The sequence below is a fragment of the Gordionus sp. m RMFG-2023 genome, chromosome 1 (genome assembly GCF_954871325.1).
Source record: "Gordionus sp. m RMFG-2023 chromosome 1, tfGorSpeb1-WG-v2, whole genome shotgun sequence".
Taxonomy (NCBI): domain Eukaryota; kingdom Metazoa; phylum Nematomorpha; class Gordioida; order Chordodea; family Parachordodidae; genus Gordionus; species Gordionus sp. m RMFG-2023.
In genome coordinates this window covers 37,801,395-37,815,022 of record NC_088775.1, presented here as the reverse complement: position 1 = coordinate 37,815,022, position 13,628 = coordinate 37,801,395, and the positions used below count along the sequence as shown (strand labels likewise).

At 28.4% G+C, this 13,628-nt stretch overlaps 1 protein-coding gene across 1 annotated transcript in view; it reads right to left on the bottom strand.

Moving 5' to 3' along the window:
- LOC135922534 (transmembrane protein 185B-like) overlaps positions 1-7,869 on the bottom strand; it is a 45,530-nt gene extending 37,661 nt beyond the window's left edge. The window contains exons 1-4 of the mRNA XM_065456911.1: positions 7,795-7,869; positions 7,573-7,749; positions 7,325-7,532; positions 7,196-7,279 (exon numbers count right to left, since the gene is read on the bottom strand). Of these exons, the coding sequence (XP_065312983.1) occupies positions 7,196-7,279; positions 7,325-7,532; positions 7,573-7,749; positions 7,795-7,838 (513 nt within the window). The 5' untranslated portion in view covers positions 7,839-7,869. The remainder of the gene's footprint in view (positions 1-7,195; positions 7,280-7,324; positions 7,533-7,572; positions 7,750-7,794) is intronic.
- Between the last annotated feature and the right edge of the window lie 5,759 nt (positions 7,870-13,628).

Genomic DNA, 13,628 nt, shown 5'->3' with positions numbered 1-13,628 from the left:
TTTAAAAATAAAGATTATGACAATTGTCACTTTTATACGGTACATCTTCACTAAATTTAATTTAAACATGTTATCAATACTTATTTAAACATATTTTCATCAAAAAAATTTAAAAAAAATAACGATTATGACAATTGACACTCTTCTATGATATATTTTCACTAAATTTTTATTTAAACATGTTATCAATGTCAAAAAAATTCAAAAAACTTTAAAAATAACGATTATGACAATTGTCGCTTTTCTATGGTACATCTTCACTAAATTTTTATTTAAACATGTTATCAATACTTATTTTAATCTATTTTCGTCAAAAAAAATAAAAAAACTTTAAAAATAACGATTATGACAATTATCACATTAAAATATTATCCTTAAAAAGATCATATAAAATAACATCAAAAAAGTTTAATATAAATATTTTTTAAAAATTATTTAAAAAAAACACCTCATTTAATAAAAAAATAGATAATTTTACAAAATTGATAATATTATAAAAGATATCACCTAAAAGATTTTTTTTTTATCTAATAAGATTCACAATATAATTCCTCAATAAAAGATGTATTTACAAAAAAAGATTGTGAAAATCACTAATAAATTATATTAAAAAGAATATTACATTTTTACAATAGCAGCATATTATTTTTTTTTATTAAAAAAACATCAAATAAATAAATTTATTTTCATTTCAAAATAAAACAATATAAATAAAAAATATTAAATCATAATAAATAAAATAAATTATTTTACTAAAATAAATAAATAATAATTAATGCTAGGCATCGATGCAGAATTTTTGACTAATTTATTTTAACCAATTTTTAGGCTTAGCCTAATTAGGTTTAGCCGATTTTTAGGCTTAGCCTTATTAGGCTTAGGCGTAGTTTTTAGCCGATTATGCAACACTAGCTAACATGTTAAATTAAAAATTTAGTAAATATGTGTCATAGTAATGAGAAATATCATAATCGTTATTTTTAAAGTTTTTTTTAAGTAAATGTGCTAAAATAAAAATTGCTAACATGTTTAAATAAAAGCTCAGTGAAAATGTACCCTGGATAAGTGACAATTGTCATAATAGTTATTTTTAAAGTTTTTTGATGTAAATAAGGTTAAAATATCAATTGTAAACAAATTAAAATTTCATGAAGATGTTGCATAGAAAAGTGACAATTGTCATAATCGTTATTTTTGAAGTTTCTTGAATTTTTTTGATGTAAATGTGCTAAAATATATATTGTAAACATTATATGGTATAAATTCTTTTCATAAAAATCTTACCCTGAATTCAGACTCAGCTCGATTTCGACGTGAGTATACAAAAAATTTTGCTAACTGTGAATGCAAAGTTATACATTTTAATAGAAGTAGAATTAAAATTTATTAATTAAAGGAATAAGTTTGTGAATCCATATTTTACAATATAACATAAAATACATTCCTCTTTTGTAATCACTTTGCTATTTTTATCAAATTTAAAGCAGAATAAAAGGAACAACGATTGTGAACATGAAAATTGTTAAACAAAATCTTTTTTGAATGTTTCTCAAAAAAATAAAACTTTAAAAATAAGGATTATGACAATTGTCACTTTCTTATGGTATATCTTCATGAAATTTTAATTTGACATTTTTACAATTTATATTTTAATCATTTAGGAAAAAAATTTAAAAAATAACGATTATGTCAATTGCCACTTATATACATCTTCACTGAAGTTTTATTTTAATGTTAGTAATCTATATTTTTGCCTATTTGCGTCAAAAAAACGAAAAAACTTAAAATTAACGCTTACGACAAATGTCACTTTTACATGGTGCATCTTCATTAAATTTTAAGTTAAATGTTTACAATCTATATTTTTATCCATTTGCAACAAAAAAATTCAAAATACTTTATATACAACGATTATGACAATTGTCACATATCTATGGTACATCTTCACTAAATTTTTAATTTAACATGTTAGCAATACTTATTTTTGCCCATTTGCATCAAAAAAATTCAAAAAACTTTAAAAATAACGATTATGATTTTTCTAAGGAACATCTTCATTGAATTTATAATTTAACATCTTTTAATATAAATTTTATTATTACCCTATTGTGTCAAATAATTTCAAAAATGTTAAAAAATAATGAATATGACAACACATTAAAATATTATCCTTAAAAAGATCATATAAAATAGCATAAAAAAGTTTAATATAAATATTTAAAAAAAAACTAAGTAGAAAAAGCCACCTCTTTATACTTAAAAAAATAGATAATTTTACAAAGATGATTAAAAAAACAATAAAAGATCAAAAGAATTTCTCAAAAAAGTTATTTACAAACAAGATTTAAAATTCTTATCAAATCTAAATATGTTCAAAAATCTTTTTGAACTCCAAAAAATATTTTTTGCTTAAGAATTTTAGTCGTGAACTAATAAATTGTAACAAAAATAATATTACAATTAAAAATCTGCAAAAGTAGACCCGGCCAGGCCCGAACGCGCCTAATATATTTTTAAGAAAATTCGGGTGTGGTAGGGCCTTAGAATTTTTTTTTTAATATATCAAAATTTATCAATTTTATGTTGAATTTTTTATGTAAAATAAAAATATTTGATTTTATTTATAGAAACTATACCCCATATAACATATATCGAATTTAGAGTAATTATAAAAAATTAATTTCTATATTTAAATAAATTTGGGCCGGGCCGGTAAATTTTATCAAAATATATTTTGGGTCGGGCAGGCAAAGCTTTTTTAAAAAATTTCGTACCGGGCCGGATGTGAAAATTTAGGCCCGATGCAGATCACTAATTACAATAGCAGTATATCATTTTTTTTAGAAATAAATCTATTTTCATAATATAATATAAATTATTATGTTTAAAAAAAATTTAAAAACAAAAAATATAAAAATATTATTAAAAAATATATATGAGGGAACTTGGCATGGTACACGAATTCTAGATTATTATTATATTCTTTTAAAATATTTAAATAAATAAATTTGAATCTTAGACTCGAGCTAACTCCTGAGCCCGCTTGAGCCTAAGCCAATTAGGTCGGGGCCGTAAAAACTAGGTTTTTTAACAACACTAGTTGGGACTCATGAATTATTATTCCAAGTTAATAGAAGGTTTTTCGAAATTGGCATCTATTTTATTTGATTTGTTTAAAAAGGGGAAAATTTTATATTGGGGAATTAATGAAAGAGCAAGCTTTTGTGTGTGTAATGCACCTATTTTAGTACATTATGATAGAGGAAGTTGTTTATTTCGACTGATGCTTCGAATAAAGGTATGGGGGCCGTTATGTTCCATGTTGAAGAAGATGGTCATGAGATGCCTATTGTCATGTCCAAAGTATGGTCAGGTGCTGAAAAAAAAATATTCGATTATTGAGAAAGAAGGATATTGTTTTGGCAGCTAAAAAATGGAGAGAATATTTAGTTGGTGGGATGTTTGAGATTTATACAGATCATAAACCTCTGGTAAATTTATTTGGCGCATATCCGGTAAAACTTTATAATATGTCACCAAGGTTACAAAAATAGGCTTTGCATTTAGCCGGATATGATTTTAATATTAATTATTGGAAGGGGAAAGATCAGATATTCCTAATGGGTTATCTAGTTTAATCAATGAAGATGTCATTTTTTAAAATGTTGATAATGATATTAATGATCAAAGAATTATTTGTAATTTAGATATAATAAAAAGAGATACATTAGTGGACTCTGAGCTTATAAAAGTTAAACAATTTGTTTTGAATAAAGTGGAGATTATTCACAAATAAAAGAATATATGACACATGTAAGTGTTTTGAATACTAAAAATGATTGTATATTTAAAAGAAAGCAAATTATTATTCCTCAAAGTCTAAGGAAAAATATGTTCAACGAGCTTCATGAAGGGCATAGTGGGGTGTTGAGATGGGATGAGATATTTTTGCTGGCCAGGAGTTGAGAGACATTAAGGAAATGGTGCATGGGTGTGATACGTGTATAGTTAATGCTCCTACATTACCAAAGTTAGACAAAATCACAGGGTGCAACCAAATAAGCCCTGGTATCGAATTTACATTGATTTTTTTTGGACCTATTAAGAATTTTTATGGATTAGTAAATATTGATGGGTACCGATGGCTGGAAATTATCAAGATTAAATACATTAATATACCACTATAAATAGTTTCTAGATTCGGTTATCCTGTAGAGTTTTGGTATCAGATAATGGACCAGCTTTTAGGTCTTATGATTTAAAAATTTTTTTTTTAAAAAAAAAGGTAATATACAAATATTTACTCCTGCATACCACCCATCTTCTAACGGGGTGGCTGAAAGAGCTGTAGGCACAGCAAAGAATGTGATTTATAAAAGGGGGTTGGGATGAGATTATGTTAGCAGATGTGTTATTAAATTATCGCAATACTATACATTTGGTAACAAAAATGTCACCTGCAGCTAGATTATTCAGTAGGGAATTGAGATGGAAATGGAGTTTATTAGAGAACAATGATTGTGATGTTAGACCTGATTTTAAAAGAATTATTTGTAGAGAATTAACTTTGGGTAACTCTGTATTTGTGAAAGTGGGCACATCAAGATTGGCTTGTGAAGACTGTCATTGGGAGGATCAGTAATGTCATATGGGAGACCAAGATAAACCATAAGGTTCTGATTGCTCACATCAATAAAATTAGAGTTATTTAATAAACTTGGTCATTAAATGTTCAAATACTAATCAATAAATTGTCGATTACCTTTTTTTTGTTAAAATTATTAACCAAGATTTTATAATTCATTCGTACCTATTAATTTTACAATTATATAATAATGCACTAATCCCTTTCCCATTACATTTATTCCCCTCCCCATTAAAATGTTTATATTCCAAAGAAGGAAACAATAAATTCCTTAGTCCCATTCCCTTTATAATATATATTGATTGCATTCCAAAATTAAGGATACAACAATATTATAGATACCTTTATTCCCCTCCCTTCTCTGTTATAATGTATTAATTGATTGCATTCCAAAATTAAGAATACAATAATATTATAAAGATACAATTTCCCTCCTTTACCTATTATAATGTATTGATTGAATGTATACCAAAATAAGGAAACAACAATATTATAAAAATACATTTCTTCCCCTCCTTTCCCCAATTTTAATGATTGTATTCCTAATAAGGAAACAACAAATTATAAATTATTCCCTTTCCTTTTATATTTATTTCCCTCCTTTCCAATATTATAAAGATACAATTATTTTCTCTCTCAGGCCAAGAAAGCTCTTTCCCCTCTATCATTAATTCAGTTACTTCACATCATAAATTATGTTATCACTGTCATATATATTATATAGATTTGAATGGTAATTTTAGAGATTTTTAATTATTAAATTTTTTTCTTCTTTTGATGTGGTGCATGTTATGTTATTTAGTGATTGTCAATATATATTCTAATGTTTATTTATTAATGTTTAAGGCATTATGTTTATATTGTATTGTGTTAATTGGGCATTAGTTATGTTAAATTGATTTGAAATAAGTTTATTTTGAAAAACTAAATATATGTATATATGAATTGTAAAGACAGAGCTTATTATTATTAAAACTTATTGAATAAAAACCAACATTGATTTTTATACCAATTCTAATTCGATTGCAATTCATATAGTGCAACAAATATAATAAGTATATATATATAATAATCTTTAAATTTAATTTTAACATTTATTTTTCAAAATCTGCTTAATTTATCAAAAGTATTAAAAATATAAAATGTCACCAATAGAGATAGACATTAAGAGAATTTTGTCACAAGTGATAACCACAAAATTTTGCTAGAAAATGATATTCTGGTATTATCCTTCTCCAAGTAAAGCAAAATTTTTTGAACTTAATTTAAAAAAAATCTATTATAAAAAAGCCAAGGCTAATATCATTCAAAGGAGCTTTAAAATAAAAAACATCTAATCTACCATTTTAAATATAATTTCAGAGTGATTTAAATATATTTGGATAGTTTTAATGTACTAAAAGAGACTACACCCATCAAATTTAATTCAAACAAAATTGATGTCCAACAATATTAAAACCAAATGTTTCTCAAAAATTTGCTGATAAAGTTATAATCAATTTTATGGATGATATAGTTCAGCCAACTTCTTTGGTTGATAACCCTTAATTTACTAATCTAATTAGATAATTATTTGGCATTAAGATTTCCAGCTGGCAGAATTGATGGCAAGAATTTTGGATAATATTCTAAAAATGAAGGAGTTTATATTAGATTTCTCTTATATCTGCAGAACAGCAGATTGCTGGGATTCGTGAACAATTGGAGTGGGCACCTAAATAGATTGGTAACGTTGACTAATCAAATACCCAATGAAGATATATTAACTAATAAATCATCTTGATGCCTTAATTAGATGAACATTTTTCTTATATAAAAAGATTAGAAAATTAAATATTGCCCTCATGTGCTATGGTTGAACAATTATTTAGTATGGAGACAATATTATTATAAAAATGCAATCAAATATATAATACGTATAATTTACATTTTTATAATAATATTCTTAATGTTAATTTTTATTAAATATATAAAATATAATTTTTTTAAAGTAGTTAATAGCATGCTACCTTTTTGAAAAAACAGTGGTAATGATAGGGTGCCAATATTTTCAAAATAACATTAGTAGTAGTGCCCTACTTTTAAAAGTAATATTAAAGAGCATAGGATGCTTTAGGCATAATGAAAGCCCCCCCCCCTCCCCAACTGTTTAAAATTCCAAATTTATCATTCAATAATATGGCACACAAGAAGGCTTTACTGTAATAGATACAAATAGTTTTCTTGATCATCAAATAATTACATTCAATAAATTAAAAATTAATTTCTATAACAAATTGTTTATCTATATAATGGTAATGAATTTGAATAAAAAATAAATGAATAATTAACACAAAGGGCTAGTATTACCTTTGTTTTGAAAGTTTAATAGATTAGGATTTGAGAGATCTTTTTTTTCTTAAAAGAATAATGATTACCTTTGAATTTGAGAATCATTTTAAAAATTAAGTATGGGCAGATATCTATAACATGAGGGAGTATATAAGTATGAAAACTTAAAATAAAATAACTACACAAAGGACAATATATAAATACATTCAAAAAAATTACCATCCATGACCACTGAATGAAGTTGTCAAGTTTAAGTGCAAAAAAGATAAATTGAACACAATTGATTCCACAACACAGAGGTAACTAAATAATATATAAGAATTTTAAAGCATAAAGAAATTGATATACATCAAATGATTTGTGCCTATGGAATGACCAAACACATATTGGAATGGAAATAACAGATGCAAATAATAATGGAATAAATACTAAAGTCCAAAAATAATTACCATTTTGCAATTTATCACATAATAACATTTCAAACATCAATATTAATAAGTGCAATGCAAATGTTAGTATCATAGCTTTATATTGAATATAAGATTCAATATCTAACCTAAATTTACAATTATGTGTTTATTTATCAGTATTAATGCCTGTATCTGGGGTTTGACCACCAAACTGCACTACCAATAAGAGCCCCAATTACAACTATGATGTTATATATCCATAATGGCATAAAGACATACCAATAATTCCAAAATATCTCCTCATCTAAACGTAAGGCAAGTAGATATATAAAAATAACCAGAGATAAATAGGCCAAAAACTTTCTGAACAATAAATAAAATAATAAATATATCACTATTTATAAAAACCCAGGATTAAAATCCTGAAAGAAGGATTTAATATCCATAATCATAAATCATATTGGTTTATACGGAACACCAAATTTGCATAGAAAATAAATGATCGATCGACAGATTATTTAATTTAAATACGTTTCTAATCCAAGCCAAATATATAAAAAATGCAAAGTAAAGCAGCAGGAAAATACATTTTTTTAAATGTTTATGTGAACCAATGTTGGAAACACACTATGGCTAACTAATATTAAAAAAACTATTTTATTAAATTAAAATAAAATAAATAATGAACGAAATTTTAATTGGTAAAGTATAACTTTTCTTTATATCGACAATTTATATCAAGGTAAGTTATAATAATAGTAAAAAAATATAATATTAGTAAATCACAATTATATAAAGTCATTAATTCTTGCTATTTTTTTTATTGATTGAGATTCAAGTTTCCTTTTAGCGCTAACATTATAATAGGCAACAACATGGCCAAAGTCTATACTATGCATAGGATGTTCAATTACGGGGTTTCGGATATTGAAAAAATAAAGCTTAGATAATTGTATTTTACTTAGTTTATGGCTAATCGTTGGCGTAGGTAGAATCCCTCTTTGGGATCCTCGGTCCTAGCACTCTTTAACGAAGTCTAGGGCATGAGAGCCCAACTAAGCTAGAGTAGTGGCGATTAATGGTAGAAATCTATAATTGACGGGAAGAGAATGGCTATATTTAGCAAGTTTATTCGCCTCGTCATCTATTATGGCATCTCTATTCATATTGGAAGGGGTAAGAGGATCGATGCATGAGAAATCCCAAGTTAGGAATTCCCCCCTCTTCCAAGGGATCATAGTCGAACTATCGGGCCGCTTACCATTGGAATTGTAAAGGCCAGTAGGTTCGAGGATTGATGGGATGCCGGCGGATTTTAAGGCCCTGGCAATGGTATCATTGCATTTTGAATGCTTAATGAATCTGACTTTACAGCAGAGAGTGACGGCCTTTGGAGTTGACCGACGTTTGATAGAGGATACAGTGATAAGGTATTAATATATCGCAATTTAGTCTAAGACCGATGGCGTGACGTAGCTCATCATTGATAAGAAGCTGGTCAAGATTTCGGGATGGGAAGGCCTCAAGAAATTCGTATCCACTACCTTTGGAAATGGAGAATGGTCCTCTGGTTGGTTCCTCGATTTAAGGAATGCAACAGAGTTGCCAACTAGAGGTTTATCCCAATCCTTCTGTAATGCCGACGATGGAGGATCGACTAATGAGAGGGACTTCCGTAGATCAATTGCCTGTAGGAGTAAGGGGTCAGGATTTTTTGTTAGTGTTTCAATGATGGGCTCGCAGGACAGGCGAGAGGATATGAACTCACTAACAGAAAGTGGGGAAGGTGACCTTATACCAATGACGTCGGATTTGGTTGTTAAGGTAGCCTGTAACCATGATAATTCCCCAAATTTAAGATTGAGGATATCTTCTGTTAGGCGTTTAATCACCAGTTCGTGTGAAGCGATGTTGACGTTAAAATCCGTGACGCTCGGAGTTATAAAATTCTTAGAATTAAAAGATAGTGCTTTAATAAGAAGAAAGCTTGGTGAGCTGGGAGGCGAGATAGTGTATCGCGCATAAGGGATATTCCTAGTAGAATATCGGCAAAGAACTTGTTAAAGGACTCGTCTTTACCTACTGGAGATCCGAGATGTGTTAAAGCGTTCAATGGTGTATGATTGAACATAGTATCGTGGTTGAGGTCAATGGTCGATATACCAGTTATAAAGATTTAGCTTGCACTGGTCATTAATGTCTCGTATTAGACTATTAATGCCCAGACAGAACAAAAAGGAACCTAGAGAATAACCTTGTTGTATCCCATCGCTAGAAGGAATCAATCTATCTCCGAATTGAAGATGCGAGGGATTAGCACAACAAATAAAGATAAATTATGAGAATTCTGGGTAGAGGGTTGGGATTTAGAAAAGCTCCACGTCTTAGAGAGTTAAAGGCGTTTGAGAAGTCTATTTTGACTAGCTAGTTTGGCAGTTAATCGGCGCCCAGTCTTTATTGGGTTTATGGAGAGCGATGAGTTTAGCACCGAGCAGTGGAATAATGGCGGGTGGTATCTTCCAGTAAGCATACGGTTGATTAATTGGGTAATTTTTTCTAGAACGTCACATTGTTGTGTTATGTAAGGCGCGGTAAGGTCTTGTAAGAATATTTGGCGAAACCCATTGAACCCAGGTGAGGAATCACGTTTGAAGGAGAGAATAACCTTTCTAGGGTCGCTTTAGGTATAAGTGGCCAATTAGAGGAGTTTCAAGGTAAGTCGGTGTTTCATTTTTATAATCGTGTGAGTGGTGTTTTAGGGGAAGGGCCTGATAAGTTACTAAATCGTAGGGAGCCAGCTTATTGTCGGAGGTTGCCAAACGTATGGCGGATTTAATATTCAGGTTATCCAATTTTTTAGATATTAGCCTGGTCTTGGTGAGCAGGTCATTTTTGTGATTTGTATTTTTATCTGTGTCATCACTCGTAAAAGATGTGGTAATGTGATTGATGGGTAAGGGGTAAATAGTAGCATCCTTTATTTGTTGGGTCAGGGATTTTCGCTGGCAGATTTAGGAACTTGTAAGGTAGTAAAGGCAAATGACAGGGTGTCTAGCCAGTGTTTTACATAAGAATAAATATTTAACAATGAATTCAAGTTTTTTGACAGGTGTCTCGCAACTTGAAGCCTTGCTCCTTTAGGTATTCGTGAAATTACAAATGGTTTTGGTGTCGTTAGAAATATTTCTACATTTGAGTCGGCTGGGTCAAACGTCGAATCATTTATAAGATATTATTGGGCTCTGAGCACATCAGCCAATGATGTTAGAATGGTGACTATGGGTTGTTTAGTTGTGAGGGCAAGGGCAGAAAAGGCATTAAGGTTTTAGGAATAGCTGGTGATAAGATGGGTAGCCCAGATTGAGGACACTTTATTTTATGGTTGCTATGAAATGGCAATAGCCCCAATTTGGTTACTTTAATAAGTTTATTACATAATGGGCAGTTACATTTGGTAGGTGCTGTGCTGAGGTCTGGTAGGCTCATGGATTAGGAATTTTTATCATATTTAGGGTGAAGGTGAATATCATTATTGTTAAAAATCACAGATGTGTTTATGGATAAATCTATGTATTGTTCTGTAAATTAAAATTCATATCAGTAGAATGTGAAGAGATTTTTGTTGAGAGTTGTCATAAATTATACAATCCATTTACTAATAAATTTAAAATTTTCTATCTGGAATGATTTTATAATTTTTATTGTCCATCTTCAAATCAGTTTATTATATGTGATCATGATATGTGCTTTGATTGTAAAGATGGTTTACAATGGGGTAATTGATCTATATCATTAGTAATAGCATTATTGTGTTGTGGGAATTGAGATGAAGAGGAAGAAATACTAATGGTTGGAACCAGAGTGTGTATACTTGAACACCAAGATGCAATAGAATAGTATAATATGCCTCAAGGAGGGAAAACCTTTAAGGTTAGAATTCACAGATATGTTTATATAATCCATTTACTGATAAATATTTTTCTATCTGGAATATTTCTATAATTTTCATTTTCAAATCAGTTTATTATATGTGATCATGATATAAAAGCTTTGATTGCAAAAAATGGTTTAATAAAGGGCTAATTGATCTATATCATTAGTAATAGCATTATTGTATTATGGGAATTGTGATGAAAAAGGAGAAATGTTGATGGTAAGTGGAACTAGAGTGTGTATACTTAAATATCTAGAGGCAATAGACCAATATAGTATGCCTCATTTATATATTAAGTTAGTTTCATTAAAAATTTTAAATATTTTAATGTAAGTGAATAAATGTTGTTATTTCTTTCATATTAATTATAAAAGTATGGTATATAAAATTCTATATATTAATGTTATAATGTAGTATAAATGTTAGTTTATTTCTTTCAATAACATTGATTACATAAAAATGACATTTTTATTGCATCTCATCTTCAGGTTTGCATAGTTAAACCAGTTGTTCTATTGTATTCTCAATTCATACAGCTGTAAAACCGAATCTCGAAATTTAGAAAATAACTTTGTTATTATATGTACAAAGTTTCCATTTTTAATAAAATTATTTTAGAATATAGATTAGTAGATAGTCCGTCAAAAATGACGGAGAATGAGAATTTTATTCGTTTTTTAAGAAAGATGTTACCTTTTATTTAAAAATCATATCCAATTTATATTATTTTTAAACCCCCCCTCCCCATTTAGGTCAAGTCCAACCAATGTCATTGAGTCCATCCCATTAGGACTAAGATTGGAAACTATTTTTGAGTCAAAATATATTTAAATGAGCTTTTACCCAATATCAAAATTCTTTGTAAATATATTACTGATTACATAAGACTAACATTTAACATTAAAAAATTTTCAGCCAGGTCCAAGCTCATAATATTTGGAAAAAATTTCCAAGCGTCCAAGACCTTATAATTTTTAAAATAATTTTTCAAGCCTAGCTCAACCCATAATAATTTTGAAAATTTTTTCCTAGCCCGGCCCATAATATTTTGTAAAAGATATTCCCAAGTCAGATGCAAGCAAATATTAATCTTGAGGAATATTTTCCAAGCCCAGTCCAACCCATATTAATTTTCAAAATTTTTTTCCAAACCGGGAGATAGTTAAATTTCTAAATAATTTATCATCACATGAAGGGGAAATCTCAGATTTACCAATTAGTGGGTTAACTCCTTTTATCAAAAAATTTGATAAGGGCTATCTATATATTTATGTTAAGTACAAAAAAAATGCTATCTATTTAAATTACAAAAATATAATTCAATACTAATGAAACTTATATGCAATTTATTTAATTTTTTAAGAAATTTGTTTTTCTTGTCATATAAATTTAGGTAATTTTTTAAAAAAATGATATTTTAATTTTTGATGGAAAAAGCGACAAAATAAATCTGGGCAGTCGCCTGCAGAGGAAATAATTAATGTATAATATCATCCCATTTAGAGTTGTAGGTGAAAGTAATGAATAATAATGGATTACTAAAGCAGTGTACAACACCCATTGCGTCCTGATAAAGCTGAGGCCTTGGGCTACTGGTAAAAGAAGAACGCAAAATAATATTTCTGCTAAAGTGTCCGTTTTGGTATCCCTCTCTAAAATAGTATCATGAACGACATTGTCAACAACCATAAAACGGTCGTAAGTATTGTTATAAAAGCCATGATAAAACTACCGCAATGTTTTGTAACAATGTGAGGGATTAAGATTGGGTTAGCCTAGACAAATAAAGAAATCAGCCATAAATACAAATAAACTATTGTTGAAATTAAACAAACATTAAAATACTGTAAACCTGTAGAGGAGTCAATATAGAAGTATAATTCTAGTAGTTGGGGGGGGGGCTATAATCAAAGATTAAAATAAAATACCATTCGGAGAGTCCAATTGGCAAATTAAAAAAAAAATAGGAACCTTGTGAATAGATATAGAATAATTTAAATAATATAAATACCGTAGTATGTATTTTGTTTTGGAATAAATGTTAAATCTTTTTTATTGAGTTATACAAAAAAATTAGTAAGAATAAAAAGGATTATTGTTAAAAAAGGTAGGATCCTTAAGAATAAATATATAATTTTAATTGAAAAAAAAATATTCCTCATCTGCAATCTTTCAACAGATCATGGACCAGATCTTCGGTGACATGAAAGATGCCATATTTTACATTGATGATTTACTTATAACGGGAAAAACGATGAAGCTCATCTAAAAACATAAAAAAAGTGTTTGAAAGAATATCATCGTTTGG